Source organism: Stegostoma tigrinum, chromosome 40 (assembly GCF_030684315.1).
Source record: "Stegostoma tigrinum isolate sSteTig4 chromosome 40, sSteTig4.hap1, whole genome shotgun sequence".
Taxonomy (NCBI): Eukaryota; Metazoa; Chordata; class Chondrichthyes; order Orectolobiformes; family Stegostomatidae; genus Stegostoma; species Stegostoma tigrinum.
This window is the reverse complement of record NC_081393.1, coordinates 4,280,964-4,302,859: the sequence shown is the minus strand read 5'-3', so window position 1 is coordinate 4,302,859 and position 21,896 is coordinate 4,280,964. Positions and strand designations below refer to the sequence as shown.

At 41.3% G+C, this 21,896-nt stretch overlaps 1 protein-coding gene across 6 annotated transcripts in view; it reads left to right on the top strand.

The window, feature by feature from the left end:
• LOC125448069 (phosphatidylethanolamine-binding protein 4) overlaps window positions 1-21,896 on the top strand; it is a 383,111-nt gene that overhangs the window by 334,742 nt on the left and 26,473 nt on the right. For 3 of the 6 annotated variants that reach the window (XM_048523051.1, XM_048523048.1, XM_059641098.1), the window contains one exon: window positions 3,749-4,960. The exons of the other annotated variants lie outside the window; for them this stretch is intronic. In XM_048523051.1, coding sequence (XP_048379008.1) covers window positions 3,749-3,888 — 140 coding nt within the window. In that variant the 3' untranslated portion in view covers window positions 3,889-4,960. Of the gene's footprint in view, window positions 1-3,748; window positions 4,961-21,896 lie in introns of those variants that run through there. 6 annotated transcript variants of the gene reach the window in all.

The window sequence follows — 21,896 nt, the reverse complement described above, 5'->3', positions numbered from 1 at the left end:
ATTCCAGAACCCTCACCCCATCCCCCTCTCTGATGAAGGGTCTAGGCCCGAAATGTCAGCTTTTGTGCTCCTGAGATGCTGCTTGGCCTGCTGTGTTCATCCAGCTTCACACTTTATTAATAAGTAGGGGAGAACAAGTTTCAGCCTTGCACAGTTACTATCATTTATGCCTGAGATCACAAAAATCATGGACTTGAGGAGAGAGAGTGGCAATGTAGTAACATCACTGAATTAATAATCTAGAGGAGCAGGGCTTGCTGTGGGGATATGATCAAATCCTACCATGGCTGAAGGTGGATTTTAAGTTTACTTTTTAAAATCTGAAATTGAAACCCAGTTACCATAATAGTGACAATGTAACTCCCATTTAAAAGTTCAACATGTGCATTGGTGATCCAGGTTTATGACATCATACTGTCTTAAAGATGTGCCCATTTGATTGCTCACCCCTCACTCTATAATGAAAATGTTTTATGTAGAATTTTTTTGTGTCATCTGTTAACAAAAACTGAGCCTCATCATTTAATGGGAGTATGTAACCGGGGTGAATCTGACTATTTTAGCTAAATCCAAGTTGTGCTTTTTTGGCTGGCTTTGCCAGAAGGCATTACAACATTTCTCACCATATCTTGCCAGACTCACCTCATTAACTACCTTCTCCACTACCCTGGCACCCTCCCTTCTGATTTTTTCCCAATTTTTGCGTGCATTGTTCCCTGAACAGCCGGTCATTCACTGGATATTCAGCAATAGACCAACACTCTTGCATCCATGCTATCTTTGACAGTGGGTCACAGAGGAATTTCATCTGTGGGACTGCCCTACACAGTTCCTGATATTTGCAGATAGGGGGAAATTGGAGGCCCACTTTGCTGTGGGGACCTGAAGATCCTGGCGGATGAGGTAGTGCCAACACAGGGTATCTTTTATCCACCCAGCATAGCTGTGGAGATATGATACCAGGTCATGCCCAGCTTGGTCCACAGTTGGCACCCAGGTCAATGCAGTCTTAGCTATCTAGAGGTATGTCTGACAATGTCAGAAGAGAGCCAATGATCTTCTCCATTCTGCCACCATAAGTGCAACCATCTCTCTGATGCATTACACTCACACTATCTCACTGCTGTACCCACGTTGCACCAAAACTAATGCCTCACCACTTTCACAACTGCCTGCAGCATCTTCCCTCACTAGCTTAAGCCTCCCCAGCTCTCAATACCACCAACCTCAGATGAGATCTGTGCTGCATACTCACTTGGGACACCTTCCTACTTGCACCAAAAACAACAGATGTGCCATCAACTTTTGGCTTCTGCAGTGCCTGCCAATTTCACATTCCAGGAAGAAAGAATCAAACAATTGAAGTGGTGGGCTGCCCAGCATTCAGCTCCACAGCCCTCATGTAGAGACCATCCAAACTATGACCACCCCAAACAGTTAACTGGCGATACCAATCTTTTAGACTGTTTATGGAAGTTGCCATTGACTTATTGTGCCTGGACCCCCTGAGTTATATTATCTTCTTTACCTCAACTGAGGCAGCTGACAAAAGTGACAAGCTTCCTGGATTTGCCTCTGCACCAAACAGCAAGATAAGGCCGAAGTAATATCCTGGAAGTAACTCTGGTTGCGCGGGAGAATTGCAAACAGCCAAGTCAGTGCAAAGCAGGGATGCTGTGAGCATTCAGGTAGTTACAGTATGAGTGAGCACAACTGTAGCCTGGAAGTGCACCCTGGTCAGTTCAATGAACTGTGTCCATGACCCTGAATGCGCAATGTTCCTTGCAGCAGCATTTCACTGGTAATTGCTGGTGCAGACTGCAATGTTTTGAAGTGTAGAAGTACCCTGTAAGTGAATCAAACATGTGCTATGAGGATTCTCAGAGGTTACTACAATACAGGTGCTAATGTTCATGAATGTGGGGTGCATGTAGCCAGTGTCCATGGAGTGTGCCCTGAGATATTGATTCCTGCTATCCAATATGGAGATCCTTCGAAGCAAGTAGCGAGCCGGAGCTGCCAGATACTTGAAATCTAGCTTGTTTGGCATGTTTGGTAAGATGGAAAGCTGAATATTAATGAGGCACTTTTACCATGAATAGGGCATTTAATTAACAAGCAATCCCCCTTTATTGGCAACTCATGGCTGACTCACGAGAAACTTGCCTTTGGCAGATGCAGCGAGATGTTCTCGAAATAACGATCAGCCTTGCTGGACATATCAGCTGATTCTGCCATAAATCTTGCTGCAGCGCATGTCCCTCAGACACTATAAGATTCCTCCTGTATAGATATTTTTAATCAACCTGTTTGGACCTGTTATGTCAGTCACATGTTGGAGCACATGTATCTTGAAATCATACCTTCTGGCTTAGAGTTAAGGACACTACAACACTACATGACCCCTAGTTTTCACCTTGTATGATTTTCTAAATGTGGCCATTTCACTTGGCATTGGGTAAATCAGTAACTGATTAACACGGATCTACAAATTTATTGCATACATTCATAACCTAGTCATTCAGTAACATGTCTCCAAACTCCTCAAAACTGCAGAAATATTTGAGGTTCTAAGTGTCATAACACTTGGCAGTGGGGAGGATTTCAGTTCTGAGCTGCTGCAACTTATTTGGGGGCAAAAGTTTTTAAAGATTTCTCTCCCTGATGTTGCATCAGAAGATTTTGACCATCTGTCCTTATCTGATGAAAGTGATAAGTGCAGACTTGGAAAAATACTTAAGTGGCACAAAATACTTATCATTTTGAGATTATGAAACATAACATAAACTAGCTTCAGGAACAAAAACATCTGTTTATGTTGAATTGACTTCCTGTTATTTATTTTCCATAAAATATCATCTTTTCTAATTTTTGAATTCAATTTTCCATTACCAAATGCTTCCTAGCTGTGGCTGAAGAATGGATTGACGCCTCATGGAACATGTCTGCAGTGTGTCGGTATTTTTGAGATGTGGAACCAGAAATGCTGATCCGTTTGCTTTGCAGATTAAAACAAATGACTCATTTCTTTATCGTCTTACCAAATGACAGTACACTATATTCAGTTCCTGATATAAATCTGAGCAGGAAATGCTTCTAGAAAGGAGATAATATAGAGCATGCAATATACTGTACAAACCATTGCTCCACATACCCAGTCGCTGTGGGAAACCAGGCTGGCGCTTGTTGTTTCACATTTTTAACTAACCTTTGTATTGTTTTATCTGGTGGGGGAGCTATAGGAGATTCAGACATGTTTCATATTTTGATCTTGTACTGATGCATGACACGTACGATATTCATTTTGAGTTCATTAGACTTCTCTGTATTAGTGTGTACTGTGATCCTTTTTGTCCCTGCTTAAGTGATCCCGATAGCTAACAATCATTGGCAATCAACAGAAGCTGGTACACCACGTTGTCTTTTTTAACTTGATTTGTTTTGCAATGGAAGTCCTGTCAGCTTTCAAGGCACACTTACGTTTCTATTTTGTTTTGCCAATGCTATTATTTTTAAAAGTGTGCATGTTTGTTCAACATGAGATATTCTGACTGATTGAAGAAAGAACTGCACTGAGTAAACCAAGTGCAGGTTCTCGCTATGTTAATTTATTAATCCTGCTGTTCCCTTTGAGCAGAGTTCTCAGTGAGAGAGCAGGATCCATGAATTTTCTTTATAATTGCACACAAAGTGTCTGTGGTTCAAATGTAGTGATATATCCCTATCCTGCTCTATTTCCATTCCACAGCTCATGATAGCGATGTCGTCCAGAATGACAGCGTAGCAGACCACATAGTTTGCATTGATGTCCAAATGGAAATGATGTCACAGTACTCTACGATTGAGTCCTGGCCAAAGAAATACTGTGCACCTCTGGATGAGTTATAATGGAGAAGCTCCAGACATCAGGAGCTAAGTTGTCAATTCTTCTGACAGCAAGATTAGCTGTTGGTGTGCTTCAAAAATAGTGCTTCTATATGGCATGTCAGCCTCCCAGCATATTGGGAACATATTCTAGTTTCCAAAGCAAGATTACCGGAATGGATTTCTGTTATCCATTCTCTTCCAATTTGCTATCCATTAGACATATTGAAGAGTTTGCTAATGGCAAGAAGAGGACAACACGAGACTTTCAAAGCAGCACACACAAAGAACGGATAGTCCAATGAACACATTCTGGGACAGAGACGTAAAGGGATGTTCCTGCTGAAATAAAATGTTGAAGAAAAATTCTCATTTAAAGTGATGTGCTCAAATGGTGACGCCAATTTTGTATTGTTTGTGTAGAATAGCTCAAGCACCTTGTGGGTTACTATTTGAACATCTTAAAAACTGCGAGGCTGCTTGGGCCTCTTCTTCCCTGGCCTATTATTATTCATTCGTGGGACGTGGGACATGGTCATTGCTGGCTAGGCCAACATTCATTGCCTATCCCTAACTGCCGTTATGGTTTGCTGGGCCATCTCTGAAGGCACTTAAGAGTCACCACGTTTCCTGGGTCTCTATTAGAATTTAACTGCTTCAGCTCCACGAACTAATCCACCTGTTGCACTTCTGATGACCTGGATGATCATAAGGTTTCTGGATCTTGTAACAAGAACTTGATTCAGTTTGCTCATGGCCCATGTTTTGCAAGCAGTACTCAATATTAATCATCTTTAAATGGAACACTATTTGGTATAAGGGGTACATGAGCTGACGAGTCATGGCACTGGATTAGCATTCCCAATGCCTACGTTGTTACTTTCTGGAAAACCAAGTGCTGAAGGACAATTCAGGAGTTAATCTTAATACTTTTTAAAAACATTTATACACGGTGATTCATACTGCAAACATGTACTTCCTGAAATCAAATCCCCTTTCAGTCTCATCCTGTGTATCTGAGCCCAAGTGAATCCTCAGTTAACACTAATCACCTTCATCCAACAAAACACTTTATAATGTGCTTAATTTGGAATAATGTCAGAAATGAAAAATAAAATCCTGTCAGTAATGTTATCAATGAAGCTGCTGGATTGTACAAAATGTGACTGGTGGAATTCAAACTTGTGCGTTTGGTTCATTAATCCAGATGTATGGATTCTGAGACCACAAGATTGGTTTCAGACTACCATACCAGGTATTTCAACACATTAAGTATCCATACATTAATAGATCGTGGTGCACTCATGAAGAAGGAACTTGCACTGTACTCACTGTTTTCATTCAATATCTCCTGTAGCACTTCACAGAAAATTAAATGTTTTTGAAGTGTGCAATGTTATAAGGCAGACTTTGTTTTGATCTCAACCAATTGCACTGAATAGTGGGATAACAAGGTGTGGAGCTGGATGAACACAGCAGGCCAAGCAGCATCAGAGGATCAGGAAGGTGACGTTTTGGGCCTAGACCCTTCATCAAAAATGGTGGAGGGGAAGTGAGTTCTGAAATAAATAGGGAGAGAGGAGGAGGCGGATAGAAGATAGATAGAGGAGAAGATAGGTGGAGAGGAGACAGACAGATCAAAGAGAAGGGGTTGGAGCCAGTAAAGGTGAGTGTAGGTGGGTAAGTAGGGAGAAGAAGGGTCAGTCCAGGGAGGACAGACAGGTCAAGGGGTGGGATGAGGTTACGAGGTAGGAGATGGGGGTGCGGCTTGAGGTGGGAGGAGGGGATAGGTGAGAGGAAGAACAGGTTAGGGAGGCGGGGACAAGCTGGGCTGGTTTTGGGATGCAGTAGTGGGAGGGGAGATTTTGAAGCTTGTGAAATCCACATTGATACCATTGGGCTGCAGGGTTCCCTAGCGGAATATGAGTTGCTGTTCCTGCAACCTTTGTGTGGCATAATTGTGGCATTGCAGGAGACCCAGGATGGACAGGTTGTCTGAGGAATGGGAGGGGGAGTTAAAATGGTTCGCGACTGGGAGGTGCAGTTGTTTATTGCGAACCGAGCATAGGTGTTCTGCAAAGTGGTCCCCAAGCCTCCACTTGGTTTCCCCGATGTAGAGGAGGCCACAATGGGTACAGTATACCACATTGGCAGATGTGCAGGTGAACATCTGCTTGATGTGGAAAGCCTCCTTGGGGCCTGGGATGGGGGTGAGGGAAGAGGTTTTGGGGCAGGTGTAGCACTTACTGCGGTTTTAGGTAAAAGTGCCGGGTGTGGTGGGGCTGGAGGGGACTGTGGAGCAGATGAGGAAATAGTGATCCCTCCAGAAAGCAGACAAGGGCGGGGAGGGAAAAATGTCTTTGGTGGTGGGGTCGGATTGCAGATAGTGGAAGTGTCAGAGAATGATGCGTTGCATCCGGACGTTGGGTGGGGTGGTACTTGAGGACGAGGGGGGTCCTGTTTTGGTTGTTGCGGGGACGGGGTGTGAGGGATGAGTTGCGGGAAATGCAGGAGACACGGTCAAGGGCGTTCTCAACCACTGCGAGGGGGAAGTTGCGGTCCTTTTAAAACGAGGGCTTCATCCTGGGAGCAGGTGCGGCAGAGTTGAAGGAATTGGGAGTAGGGGATGGCATTTTTGCGGGAAGGTGGGTGGGAGGAGGTGCTTTCTAGGTAGCTGGGGGAGTCAGTAGGCTTGAAATGAATAGTGTTTTGTTTTGAGAGTAAATTCTGAAACAAATTTCCCCTGACAGATTTGCACAACGTGCCAAACCTGGAAACTAATCAAGGTTTGGACATGTTCAACTTGGTTTCAACTTCACTGAATTTAATGTATTATGTTTCATAAATTATCCTTCATGTTAGTTTTATCAACCTTTGAAAAGTTTCATGTTAACAATTGTGTATTTCTTAAATTTTACTTGTTTTTTTTGTTGAGCATGTTTCATTTCATCAAGGCATGGAATGGAAGTTCTCAGAAGTGGGAATCCATTTCCATGTGTCCCAAAAATTTCATGAAGTAAATTCATAGCAGTTGTATTCTGTCTATGTACCATCAGCTGGTAGGTGGGTGACGGTGAAGTTGGATTTGCGAACAGCTACTGAGAAAAAGATTGGTCAGATTTCTTGAGTAAAATACAATTATTTGACTTGGAAAGATTTGTTTCATGTTACATCAGAAGGACAAAATGGATTGGAGAAGTTAACCAACTCAACAGATACAGGATTATGAAAATGCAGGAAGTGCAAGAATTGAGAATGTAAGAAATGGAGAGGAAATTAGAAACAGAGACGGATAGTATGAGAAACATCCAAGGTGAAAAGGCATGTGTAGATTGGATTTAATTTCTATAAGGTAAGATAATAATTACTTATTCATTGTGAAATTATGTAATTCTAATGATACTTATAATTTTTGAGTCTGTGAAGAACTTTAATCTTTCAAACACCATTGGGATCCAGTTTTTGCAACTATCAATCTTTCTGTTATAAACACAGCATATGTAGTTGCGTTTATAGCTCCAGAGTGATTTAATAGTGCTTTACCAAATGCTAATGACAAGTACCTGAGAGGATAAGCATTTTCCTTTGTTTTGATATGATTAAAATTGACATGATAACAGCATCATACTTCATTTCTGAAAAATAATTTGGGAATGATTTCACATATCTTTGCCCAATTTATTCAAACTTTCCCTTGAGGTTATCTGTTTTTCTATTTGAAGTTTGGTTTGGTCTTCTGAGAATCAAACTACCATTTAAAATGTCAATGTACCTGATATGACTGCAGGAAAAAAACTGACATGTAAATGTAAAAATTGGTATTTCTCCACAAGTATGCATTCAGAAACATGAACGAAGTAACACTGCCTTTGGGGGTTTGGTTGGTTAAAAATTTGAAGGGAGGAAGGGCGATTGATGGGGACGAATGGTAGCCTTGTTGTGATTGTATTCAGATGTAAAATTGCATTTGATTTTATGTTTGATACCTGTGATAGTGCAATGAGATTAGCATTCCCAATTTCACACTGTTTTGAATTTGGCTGAGCTTTTGGAGAATATTGCTTAGTTCCTCTCCGAACTGGAAGTTAAGTGTGCATTATCTGGGAGATTCACAGGAAGTGAGATAATAACCAAAGTGAGAGCAAAGTGGAATTGATTGCAACTAGCACTGAGCTGCGTACTACTATTACAAATTAGAGGGGATATGTTGAAGGTACTCAGCAGTGTGACGATTAAAGAATTTAGGAGATGTTACATCAATGAAGTGATAGCTTTCCTCCAAGCAAATCGATGTACTGTGTAAATATGAGTTGCACTGGCCACAGGAAAGAGTATTTGAGGATAAGAAAAGAATTGAGAGGGAAGTCTCAGTTGTAAGCCTACACCATTTAAAAAGCACCAAAAGAACTGTGGATGCTGTAAATCAGGAACAAAAACAAAGTTGCTGGAAAAGCTCAACAGGTCTGGCAGCATCAGTGGAGGAGAAAAAAGAGTTAACATTTTGGGTCCGGTGACCCTTCCTCAGAACGTTCTTTGTTTTTGTTCACCATTTAAAAAGCATTGGTCTTGAGTGAATTTTGTTGACTTGTTACATTTTAATTCTTTTAATTTTGCTGTTTTAATTTCTCTGTTTTGAATTGTGTCCAGTCTGTATTGGCATTTTGAAAATGTCACTGCAACATTATCTTAATCGTGTGATTTGCTGGACTTGTTGAAAGGTTTGAGGGATAGTTTGTCTTGTTTTTCCAATTGTAAGCAAACGTACAGAAGCAAGCATCCACACGCATTCAAGGTGAAAATAAGGAATGTGTCAGTATAACAAGACAGTTGGCTATTAATTGATGGTAAATAATAGATGCCAAGATTTTCTATCACATGTTATAGACCCTTAGAGAGTCAGAGAATTAGAGAATAAATAATAGCTGTTTCAATCTCCTGGTTGAGATTCACTGCAGAGTGAGGGCGGACATCCCATAGACTCGGGAGGCACTGACCAAATGTTGTTGAACAGTCACTGGGATTTTATCTTTTAATTGAATAAACAAGACACCATCACTGAAAATAACATTAATTCTGACATTTTATCTGAAGTCAACTGATTATTGTGAAGATTTTGCATTGTTGATAATCAGCCAGATAACTAATTTAGCAAGCAGTCTCAGCTATAACAGTGAATGATCTAATCATTTGGAACAATTTTGCTTTATTTACAACCTATGTTTTATCAGCTTTCACCTGGCTAGTGGTATTTTCATACACATTGAAGCCTAACATCAGAAAATTATTCTCTAGATTAAGTATTCGTGCAATTGCATAACAGCAAAGTGCTATTTTTATTCCTTTGCAAGTCGCTGACTAATGCTCTTTCCTCCCTCCAGTTAGCTTGTGTGGGGTGGTCTTAGCACATATTCTCCACCACCTTCGGTGTTTCTCGTGATTGGATGGTTGGAGATTTAGGCACGCAGCAAACGTTCCACCCACAAAGGAATGCCTTGCTGACTCACAACACTAATCAGGAGCAGATAAAATTAATTCGCCCCCTCTCTTCTCTTTCACTACCACCCCACCACACTGCAAACCTCCTGCCACTGCCCCAGAGGAGAATTTAATACTCACTGCCTGATCTGTACTTGAAAAACTGCAGGAAAATATATGAATTAAGTTTATAAATTTCACAAATGAAAAATTACTGCTCAGGAAGAAAGTTTTGCAATTAAGTCACTGCCTCTCATGCCCAATTGACATTCCAAAGCTCCTTCTCACCAATGAAGTACAATGGAAGTGAAAGTATTGGTATAATATCAGAATTAATGCAGAGAGAAACAAAAGGAAAACAAAACAGAAAAAAAACCAAAGAAACAAACAAAATCACAAAGAAGCTCGACGAAAGTTAAGATAACAACAATTTCTTTTCATATAGCAGTGTTCATTTTGTGAAATGCCCCGTGAGACATCACAGGAGAACTGTTAAATAAAGTTTGACACCAGTCCATGGCAGACAATACCACAGCAACAAATCTGTGTTTCTAATGAGCATTTGAAAGAGGAGAGAAGGGTGTTGAGGTTTAAGAAAGGAATTCCACGCCTTCTGTTTTGGTACATAAAAGCTCAGCCGCCAGAGGTAGAGAGGTTAAAATCAGAGATGTTTAGGAAGCCAGAATTAGAGCAGAGCAAATATCTTAGAGGCTTGTAGAAAAGAATAAAACTAAAAGAAAACAGTTGAAAATTATGGCTGTGGAAGTTTTCAGAACAGAGTTCCAAATAGTTTGACGTTTCTCTGAAGGTGAATTTCACAGAAACGTGTGAAATATTCCAAACCATAATTTCAATCACTTAAAACATTAAAATAAAATGTTAAAATGGCAAAATGAAACGACGAAAATACTTAATTTTACAAAATGATAATGAGAACTGAGAAGTGCTTCAGGAAAAGCAGTTTTGACGAAAATGCAGATCCTGCTGAGTTTTTAAACAGAATGAAACAATTTTGAGAAACAAATCACAAGATTTGTGACATCAGAGGATTGTAATAGGCTATCCAAAGTGCATATCTCAAAACAGGAACGCATCAATTACTCCCTTATAAAGGTGAGATCATACAGGATTTCCAGAAAGTACATTCTGATGTATAATGTTGATCATTAGTTTGTTGATGAAGCAGGTGATGAAAGGTAAATCAATAGGATTAAGTTTTGAAATCCCAGTGCAATGTGTTATTGTCCCTTTTTTGCAGCAGCCTAACTGTTCACACAGTTCAAACACAAGACTGGACCTGAAGCCCAATGGACATTGGGCCTTTGACCTTATTGTAATATTGCTAGTGAACTGTGGGTGCCTGCGCATCTCCAGAAGCAGCTACCTGGCTACCATTGGGACCACTTTAAAACCAGCTGTCTCACTGGTAACAGGGCTGAGATAATTGCCAGAGGTAGACAGTGAGACTGAGAAGAAGACCATGTGCAGACTGGCAGTGAGGATGGGGAGCCAGGAATAAACCTGTCTCTCCTGCCTCCACAAGAACATTTGTTTAAAACAAAGATGTAATCTTCTGTTCAGTGACATCCAGCTGTTAAGGACTACAGGTTGGGCTGCTGTAGAAATAGATAAACTCGTCAGTTTAGGAAGATAGAAACTAGGATCGAGAGTAGGCCATTTGGCCCTTTTCACCTATTCCACAATTCAACATGACTTTTACTGATCCATTATCTCAATGCCATACTCCTGCTGTCTCCTCAGGCCCAGTGAAACCTTTAACCTATGAAAATTAATCTGTTTCTTTCTTGAATACATTAAGTGACTTGGCTTCCACAGTCTCCTCTGGTAGAGAATTCCACAGGTTCACCGTCCTCTGAGTGAAGAAATTTCTCTTCATGTCAGTCCAAGGACATGGCTGACTGCTTACCAGCGACCTTTGATTTTGCTCTGGACATTAAGTTCAAATTGGTTTTCATTGCCCTTGTTTTACACTTGGAAAGCAGATACAATAAAGCCTATTTCCAGTCTCTGTTGTTTTTTACAGCGCTACACACACAGGTACTTCAGCACTCTCCCTTTCAAATCATTATGTCTGGAAAGTGCAGATTCTTTTGTGCAAACACGGATTTTTTTTGGCACGTTGCCTCTCCAGTGTGAGATGCCTATTACGTTGTTCTGCTTGTGACATCACACATCTTTTGTTCATTAACAATGCTCCCCTGACTAGTGTAAGGGTGTAGTGTTGCATGGTAGGCAACGGTTTTTGTAAAGGAATAAAGAATATCTTGTAAATATTTTTTCAGGATCTCAGGTGGTCAGAGACTTAGAGCTATACAGTGTTTTCCGTAGACTCCATCTCTCACTGTAACTTACCTGACCAGACCTTCATATAAATTGGTGAAATATGAGTTGTTTGATCTCAAGATATTTTATTCAGAATACTAACTGAGGTAGGACCCAAAGAATATTTCCACGTTATGTCACTAATGTTTTTGTTAACTCAAAGGCTAGTACATTGCCAGGAATACATGTTGGTTTTAAAATTTCATCATTCAACCCTTTCAGAACCATTTCCTCATACATGTACATATGTTATTACATCACTGCTTTTGGTGAGACTACCTTTAATTTGCATTAAGGGAAGCATTAACATTAGGTGGAGGACTTGGTAAATGACATCACAGTATAGTTTTCTCTATTTCAACGGGATAGTGCTATTTTTATTCCAACTAGACAATTCCTCCTATTCATTCTCATGCTGCTTCACCCATCACGGGTTCTCAGTTTAGTGACAAGTTGTTTAAAGTTTATGAAAGTTGCTTGAATCCTCTAATGGCCTGATGACATGATGTCACTGTGAGAAGAAGGAAAGATGAAAAAAAATTGATATCTCCATGTTTCATTTTAAATCTTGCAAGCCACAAGAAATCCAGCATTGCTCATGCACCAAAAGGAGTGCAGTCAAGAATTATGATCCGTGTGGAGGTGACTCTGTTAAAACATACAATTTGCAGTGGACTGCTGGAATTGGATATTCAGGTTTGGTTTTGTGGCCGCCCTGAGTTTGATCTCACATGCAAAATTCAAGCTTGATTGAGAAATAAATGGAATTCTTGACATTACCACACGAGATTTCATGCCCATTCTTCGTCCACCACGACATTAGTATCCTTTCTGTTGTTTTCAGCACTTACTTTGTGTGTTGCTACATCTGACTGCCATGTGACCATTAACTTCAGGGACCTTTTCCTGCTTTTAGCTGGTGCCATTTGAAGTAGATATGACCAACAGGAATTCATTTGAATAAATATTAGAGAGCAGAATCATTATTTTTTCTATCTGCCTGGGTTTAACTGACCCGACAAGAGTTCACAATGAAATTCTGATACAGAGCACCTTATCATCTGTAATCATTTGTGAAGTCATATGAAGTTTGATTTAGTATTGTCATTTGCTTTGTTGATTGGGTGTCCTGCCTTTGCAGCTTTGGTCACTTTTAGTAAAAATGGCAGCCATTTGTCAAGAGGCATCAGTACTGACTCAGTAGAGATAGATGCCCTTGCTACATAGTTGCATGCTGTTGCGGCTCATTGAGCTTGACAACAGACCGTTGCTGTAGCAAAGTTTTCATCTGCTCTGGCTTTCCGTTGTCTCTGAGAAATTCACATGGCTATTTTCAGACAATATGAATTGAAAAGTACATTCTTATACTTGATAGTCTTGATTGTCGTCAAAAATGTTAACCCAACATTACAGCTTAACCAGACGCACTCCACCTGACTCCCTCCTTGGTATGCCAAGAAAGGGCAGCCAGAGTTTTGATTGTATCAGTGAAGGGTCTAGGCCCGAAACGTCAGCTTTTGTGCTCCTGAGATGCTGCTGGGCCTGCTGTATTCATCCAGCTTCACATTTTGTTAGCCAGAGTTTTGAGACCGATGTCAGGCTCCTGCTTTAGTGCAGCAATTGCAATACAAGTGATCATGTGAACCAGGCAAGGAAAAGATAAGATTTGAAAGTTGCCCACACTCTTAAATAGCCTGCTGATATTTAAAGCTAGGCTGTTGTATTTTGGTGAGAAATTGCCAAGGAATCAGCATCTTCCTGAAAGGCTGCAAAAATAGCAGAAGCGGGAGGAGAGAATTCAATGGGTTAAGCAGATTTATTTCTACTCTACTGCAATGATGTGTTTTAACCCCTCCCCTGGTCAGAAAATGCTCCACTCAAACCATTTTCTGCTTGTAACACCTCTTGATTAAAAGTAAATTTATGCAAAAATAGGGACAACTTTCTTTCCAGTTAAAACTACTATCAGTTGACATATAATTCTTGAAGGGAACAGACACAGCATATTTCTAATCCAACCATTTGATTTCAACTCAAAAACCAATCTTAAGAGCTGAAAGGCCAATATGCTGACTTCCTGTGCCATCCAGTTGCTGTCTTTATATCTTTTTACAATGAAATGTTTAAAAATTGAATTTGTTTTGGCTCATTTCTTCTATAGTGGCAATACTGTCCAGTGCTGATACTTGTAATACAAATTATAATTGCCATCAGAATGAATGAGAAAACACTGACAAAGAACAGATGTGTACATGAAACAAATGAGGACATTTCTGTTTTGAAGTTGAAAGATCGGTTGGCTCATTGAATATGATTTTGGTTGTGGTTCACAGTGTGGAAGAAAGCCAATCATAGTGTTAGGAGGTTAGTTCAGAAAAGGTTTGGCAATTGAAAGGAATCAGCTTTATTTAAAGAAAAGCTTGTTCTCATTGAGTTCAGCAGTGCAGAGATTTGGAAATCCCCAATGAGTCGGCACTGTAGCATTTGACTGGAGCTGCCAATAATGATGTCTGAGAGCATGAGTCACGCTGGCAAAGATATGGGTGGGTGTGTGTGTGTGTGTATGTGTGTGTGTGTCTGTGTCTGTGTGTGAGAAAGCACTGATCTGTTCATTGCAGGGTGACTAAGAAGAAGCCTCTGGCACCAGGAGAATTAGAAGTCAACGAAGCAGAGAAATGTCAAGAGTAGGTAGCTGTCGTTTAACAGGATACCACTGATGGAACTGTGTACCTTTACAACACCTCCACAAAATCCGGTGCAATGTCATTATGGTGAATCAAGGTCAACGTTCACTTTAAGCATGTGGTGTATTTAACAACTGGTGTATATAGACCTGGAGATTACTTTTATACTTACAGATACCTGAGAATGCTTATTCACATTTGTTGTGGAAACAATGAACCTGAAAATGTGCATCTATGAGGGTTTTAGACTCTGCAGTTGGATTGGATGTTTCAAACCATATTTAATTCTCAGCAATGTCTTACCTTCCGTGAAACCACCCCTAAGTGTTGCTACTGTAGACACCCTGATAACCATCTCGAATCTTTCTGTTAGGTCAGAATTCAGCTCTCCCTGTATGAAGACAAGAGCAAAGAACAAATGGTGTTCTTCGTTTTCATGGAATCATACAGTGCAGAAGAGTCACTTTGGTCCATCAAGGCTGTAACAATAAAACCTGCTCCAAAAGAAGTAACTCCATAGAGGCCAGTCCCCTGTCACCAAGTCACCCTTTATTTGCATGTATAGGTATTTGATATTGGTATGGTTTCCTCAGAACCAGCTCCTAGAGTGAACAGAACCCCTGAGACTCCTGTTTCTATCTTTCAACAAGGGTTCCCTGATTGAACCGGGTTAACGTCCCAGTCAGGGAACTGTCATTCTTTGAGGTCCACCTGGCTGACTTCATTACAATCACTGCCCCAGATCTATAATAGTCCACTTCCCAGCACTTGGCTTATAACCTTGAATATCACGACATTTCAAGTGCTCATCCAATTACCATCTAAAGGTTGTGATGTTTCCCGCCTCAATGACCCACCCAGGCAGTTAATTTCAGATTCCCACTCCCCTCTCGTTTATTTAGTTTCCTCAAATTCCCTCCAAAGTTCCTGCCTTTTGCCTTAAAATTATACATCCTTTTCAGTGACCGTTCAAATAAAGGAGATAGCTACTTTCTATCCATCCTGATCATACCCCTCATAATTTTAAATAGCTCAATCAGCTCCTCTGTCAGCCTATTTTGCTCAAAAGAAAAGAACCTGAGCTTATCCAGCCTTTCTTCATAGCCAAACTAGTCCATCCTGGTGAATCTCCTCTCCAGTGCAATGACATCCTTCCTGCAGTGTGGTGACCAAAACTGCACACAGTACTCCAGCTGTGACCTAACCAAAGTCCTGCGTAACTGGAACATTACCTCCCTGCTCATATAATCTATGCCATGACCAAAAAAGACAGACATCCCATCTGCCTTCTTAACTACCCTTCTCACCTGTCGTGCCATCTTCAGGGATCTATTGCTAGGCACCCCGAAATTCTTCCGTTCTAAACTTCCTGGTGTCCTGCCATTCATTGTCTTGTCTTGTTCCTTCTTCCAAAGTGCATCGCCTCATACTTAGCAGGGCTAAATCCCCTCTGCCCCTCACCTGTCCATCTGACCATTCCCTCTATATGTTCCTATAAACTAGGTCCTTCCTCTTCACAGTCAAAGCACCAGGCTAATCTTCATGACATCCGCAGACTTACTTATCATCCCCGCTATATTTACTTCTCTCATTTATGTGTCACAAACAATAATAGACCCAGCACTGGCCCCTGGACACCAGCCTTCAGGAACACAAATAGCCTTCTACCACTACACTTCTTTCCACAACAAAGTCAATTTTGCATCCAACTTGCAAGTTATCCTGGATGCCAAGACCTGGTATCTTCTTTATCAGTTTTTCCTGAAATCCATCTCAACTACATTGACTGCACAACCCTCATCTACGCACCTGGTCACCACTTTGAAGAATCAATCAATTTTGTACACCTTACCTCCTTCTGGCAAAGCTTGATCATCTGACAATCCTTGATCAAACCTTGCCTCTCCAAGAAGAGAGTAATTCTGTCCTTTGAATTTTCTCAAATAATTTCCCTGCCACTGGTCTGTAATTCCCTGGTTTATCTCACCATCCTTCTTGAAAAGTGGAATCACATTGGCTGTCCTCCAATCCTTTGGCTCCTCCCATACAGCTGGAGACAATTCAAAAATTTCCTCCCTCATCTCCCACATAGTCTGGAGAAACTGCATTTCTCAAGGAACTGCATTTGTTCTTCACAAAGGTCAAAACTTTAGCCAGACATGATCTATCTATGCTCAGCAAATGGCTTTGTGTTTCCAAATTACATGATTCTTGTGGAATTATGAAATCCAAAGAGCGAAATCTATTTCTGTGAATCTACACAGTTTGCTACTGTCAGTCAGTGGAGGTCGATCAGAATAAGTTAGATGGAAAACCCAACCCTATCAACCTCTTAGCGGCAAGTCAGCACAAACAGACAATCCAGGATTCAGCAAGGGATAGGGCTTGCTTGTGCACAAATCTTGAGTGGTAGCAGAGATTATGAAAGTGACTTTTTGTGTGGAAGCACAGTGTACAGAAGCTAGGAAATTATGCAGTCCAGCCCCAGCTGGAATATTATACCCAATTCTAGCTATTGTACTTCAGGAAGGATGTGAGTATTTTAGGGAAGATAAAAAAAACAATTATTAGACAGAGATAATAGACAGTTGTGAGGGATTACAGTCAAGTGGATGAAAGGAGAAATTAGGGTTGTTCTCCAGGGAAAATACGCAGAGTAAACTGCAAAAGTAGTTTAAAATGGTGAAGAGTTGAGGCAGAGTAAATAAAGAATAACCGTTTTCACTGGCTGATGGATTCATAATCAGAGACAACAAATTTAAGGTGATCAGCAGAAAATCCTGAGGAATCGTAATTAAAAATTTGCTGACACAAAGTAATTAGCATTTAGAATATATTTTTGATCGGATAGTGGATTCTGATTCATTAGAAATTTTTGAAGAGAAACTTGATAAATATTAGTTTAAAAAAAAGAAAAAGAAGGGAGAGCCAAACAGTGGAATGAACTACATCATAACTGACTGACTGGGAGTGTGCATTGGAAATTAAGTGCTACGATATTCATATAGTCATCGTAAGTCATCATAAACGTGAAAAGGTTGCATCAACTAGTCACAGTACTCAGTTTACCTGACTGACAAACTCAAGTTAAAAGAAGATTTTCACAGGTTTCTGTACTGCTCAAGAAAATAACTCTAACAAACAAATTGACTTTAATCAGTGGCAGTTAGGAAATATGAATTGCTAACTTATAATTTGACAAGCTAAGTTCTATCCCTTCTTCAATATCCCCCTCTCACAAACAGAGGCAAACATAGATATTAAGACTGGAAAAAGAAAAAAAATCAGCAAAACAGTCTGGATCACAGAATTTGATGAGTTGCTTTCTTTCCCTTCCTTTCAATTCCTTTTTAGATCTTTGCTGTTAATACAAGTTTGTTTGCACACCGATGCTCTCTTCTTTTACTGGTTGAACATTCCTTCTTTCGCTGACTTAAAGGCACTTTATTCTCCACTCAGTAAAGAATTTGGACAGAAGGTTGAGTGGACAATAGCTAGCTGGTACTGAGATTTTCTGCACACGAGAGACACACATAGAGATTTTTTCATGCTTTCTCTTCGCAGTTAGATAGGCCGTTCTCTGTTGCCGTGACCTCAACAAGCCACACAAGACATCATCATCAGGACAGCAAATAATCTGCTTTTAACCCTCACTCTTCTGGGAAAAGCAATATTACGTGCAACTCATATCATGTTCCAGTAAATATGATTTTTAAAGCCACAACCATCTCTTTGCACAGTTTAAGGTAACAAAGTGTGGAGCTGGATGAATACAGCAGGCCAAGCAGCATCTGAGGAGGACAAAAGCTGACGTTTAGGGCCGGATTATCTCGGATTCTCCAGCATCTGCGGTTCCCGTTATCTCTTTGCACAGTTTCCTTGATTTAAAGCAAGTCTATAATTCAAAAATATTGCTAATAAAACGATGTGGGGCAGAATCTTATGGGGACCTGAAAGATATGTACTGTGGGGAGAAATATGGCAGAATGTCCTGATAAGTGCAGTGAGATCTATCTCAACATCAGGAACAACTCGCTGCATGTTTTAAATTTGTCCCAGGTGTTGAGCTGATTTTTTTTGCAAGGCAGTCATGAATTGCCTATTTATGGGGATTATTGCTTGTTAATGACTGTACTAACTGCACCTCTTGCCTCATTAATATGCAGCAATCTATCTTTCCAACAGCCACAAACAAATCAGGTTTTAGAATTCTCAATGTGAAAGTCTAAGCAGGGACCTGGTGATTTCAACTCACTGCTGGCTGTGAAAAGCCTCAATGTTGGTTGCCACACAGCAGCATCACAAGAAATGTTACCAGCTGCACTCTGCTTTTGTGTAGACACTGACATCCAATAAATACCAACCCCTCAAAATCCTCATGGCATCTCTCCAGTCCACTTGCAGGACATTTAGGAAGTATGGGCCTGTGTCGCAGGTCATGCCAGTGACTAACAACGAAAAGCTGAAGTATGGCTTACCTGGGTGTTAACAGCATGCCTGCCTTGCCTTCCAAATGGCACTCTGACATATTCAGGTAGCTTGCCTTGCTGGTCAGCAATTGTCAGTCAAGTGGGTTTACGTCTTCCGGTACAGCAATGTACTGCATCAATTTCCGGTACTATGTCCCCTCAGGTTACACAGCAAACACAGCAAGGAAGCAGCCATGTCATAAAGTGTTAAGGGAGAGGTCGTCACTCAAGCCCATGGAGGCACCCATCAGTCAGGGCTGTCCAGTCAACAAGTCAAGGGCAGCCTCTGATACCAATTCAGGAGGTTGGCCACATTTGGGGTGTTTTCAGCCAGGGTTCCTACCTCTGCAGTCCAGGCAACAGGTCACAGTCAGTCTTATGGTTCAATAGCTACCAATCTAGGATTTAGGGCTAACACAGTCGGGAATATGTACAGGCATCAGTTAGGAGTCTGGGCACTTCTCATGCTGTGCGAAGCAAGTAGATCAGTCAAGGGAGTGGGCCACAGTTACTTGTCAGATCCATGTACAGAAACTAAATGGAAAGGAGATGGGAGAGCAGGGGACAAAGAAGGGCTCCTGCTATTGGAAGAGACTTGAGAATCTATTTATGGGGATTATGGATTGCAGACTGGGAAGAACAGGGATGACAGTTGTGAAGGAAGTATTTTTATAAGGGTGGGACGTGTTGTGGATTAGATGAGCACAGGATAATGCGAGAACCAAGATTAGCCATGACCAGGAGCAACCTGGTGTCAGTATCTGACTAGTCCTGTCATGGTCACCTCATATACAGGATAAGGGAAAGGCGGGCAAGTGCAGGCTCATGTGAATGGATTGATGGATACCTGGAGGAAGTGAGAAGCCTAGGGTATTCATAGGAAGGGCTATCAGGAGGCAGATCTGGGTGCTTAGGCCTCAGTATCACATGGAGCTGCACGCTGGAGTCAATTGCCCAAAGTGAGATCACTGTTGTGTTTCATCATGATGGAAATGAAAACTTCACCTTGGGAAAGAAAATAGCCATGACAACGCCCAGAGTGGGCAGTATTAGTGTCTCTGATACTGTGGGGGGAGGGTCTGAAAGACCCACCAACGTGAGGCCCAAGAAAGGGCAAAACTATGACACACAGACCAATGCACTATGCAGGACGCAAACTGTGAGCTTCCTGGCAATCAGGATGCATTTGCTCCCTCCATGCTGACCTGCACCCTGCCCCAGATGTTGCTTCATTTAATGCCAGCAAGTTTTCACACAGAGACCTGGGAAAATATTGGACCAAGAGAGGCAAAGATGCCATCAGAATCCATTGCCCTGTGTACACCTTGTTCATCCTCCTTCCACATGCTGCAACAGTTTCTCAACACAAACACTGGTACACCCTGTGCAGACATGAAGTTAGACCTCATACTAGCACAGAATCCGACAGAATCACAGAATTATTACTGTGCAGAAAAAGGCCATTTGTACAATCTTGTCTCCACTGGCTCTGTTATCTGGAGACAATCTCTTTTCTTCATATCCCTGCACGCTAATCCCTGTAGACAATTTATTTTCTTCATATCCCTGCCCACTATTACAATCCAAATAACTATTAAGTGACCTCTTGAATGTTTCCATTGCACCTGCTTCCACCACGCTTCCAGGCAAAGCATTCCAACTACTTGCTGTGTGAAAAAGTTTATTCGCACATCATCTTTGCTTCATTTGCATATCACAGCTGTACACAGTACTTCAGGCTGAGGTCTGACAAGTGTCTTAACAAGTTCAACATCACCTGTTTCCTCTCATATGCTGTGCCCTATCAGTAGGATGCAGAGATGCGACATGTTTGATTTGGACAAGCTGACTGAGTGAGCTAGTGCTTGGTACATGCAATATAATGTGGATAAATGTGAGTTATCCTTGTCAGTAGGAAAAATAAGAAGGCAGATTATTACAAAAATAGCCTTAAGTTGAGAGAGGGGAATGTTCAATGAGATATGGGTGTCCTTGTGCGCCACTTGCTGACAGTGAGTGTGCAGGCAGTAAAGAAGCAAATGATTTTGGTCTTCATAGTGAGAGGATTCCAGCACAGGAACAAGGATGTCTTGCTGCAGTTATGTAGGGCATTGGTGAGGCCACGCCTGGAATGTTGTGTGCAGATTTGGTCCCCTTATTTGAGGAAAAATGTTCTTGGTATTAGAGGGAGTGCAGCAAATTGATTCTTGGGATGGCAGGGCTGACATATGAGGAGAGATTGAGTCAGTTCACATGAAATTCACCAATGGAGCTCAAGAATTCGGGGAGATCTCAGAGAAACTTAGAAAATTCTGATAGGACTAGACAGATGAGATGCGAGAAGAATGCTCCTGATGATGAGGGAGCCTACAACCAGGGGTCAAAGTTTGAAGATAAGGGGTAAATCTTTTAGGACTGAGATGAGGAGAAATGCCTTCACCCATTGAGCGCTGAGCCTGTGGAATTCACTGCTACAAAAAAATGGTTGAGGCCAAACAGTGTGTTTTCAAGAAACAGGTGGATACAGCTCTTTTGGTGAAGGGGATCAAGGGATGCAGGGAGAAGGTGGGGTGCAGACAGGGCTCTAGGAACCAAATAGCCTACTCCTGCTCCTATCATCAATGTTTCTGTAAAGCCAAGAACACTGTATGCTTTACTAACTGCTCTCCACTTGTCCTACCACTTTCAACGATCGGTGTGCATATACACCCAGGTTCCTTTGCTTCTGTACCTTCTTTAGAATTGGAATCCCTATTTTAAATTGTCTCTCAGTGTTCACCTGGCCAAAGTGTGTCACCTCCTACTTCTCTGCATTGGACCTCGTCTGTCACCTGTCTGCCTGCTGCAGCAACCTTAAGTCCTTCTGCAGTTCCACATAGTTTAAACCTCTTCTAATTTTCCTGTGATCTGCACATTTGGAAACTGTTTTCTGCACACCCAGATCAAGATAATTAAGATATATCAACAAAAAGAGGGATCCCAAAACTAACTCCACTACAAACCTTTCTCTGACCTGAAAAATATCAGTTTGCTATTACTCTCTGTTATACTTCATCTAATT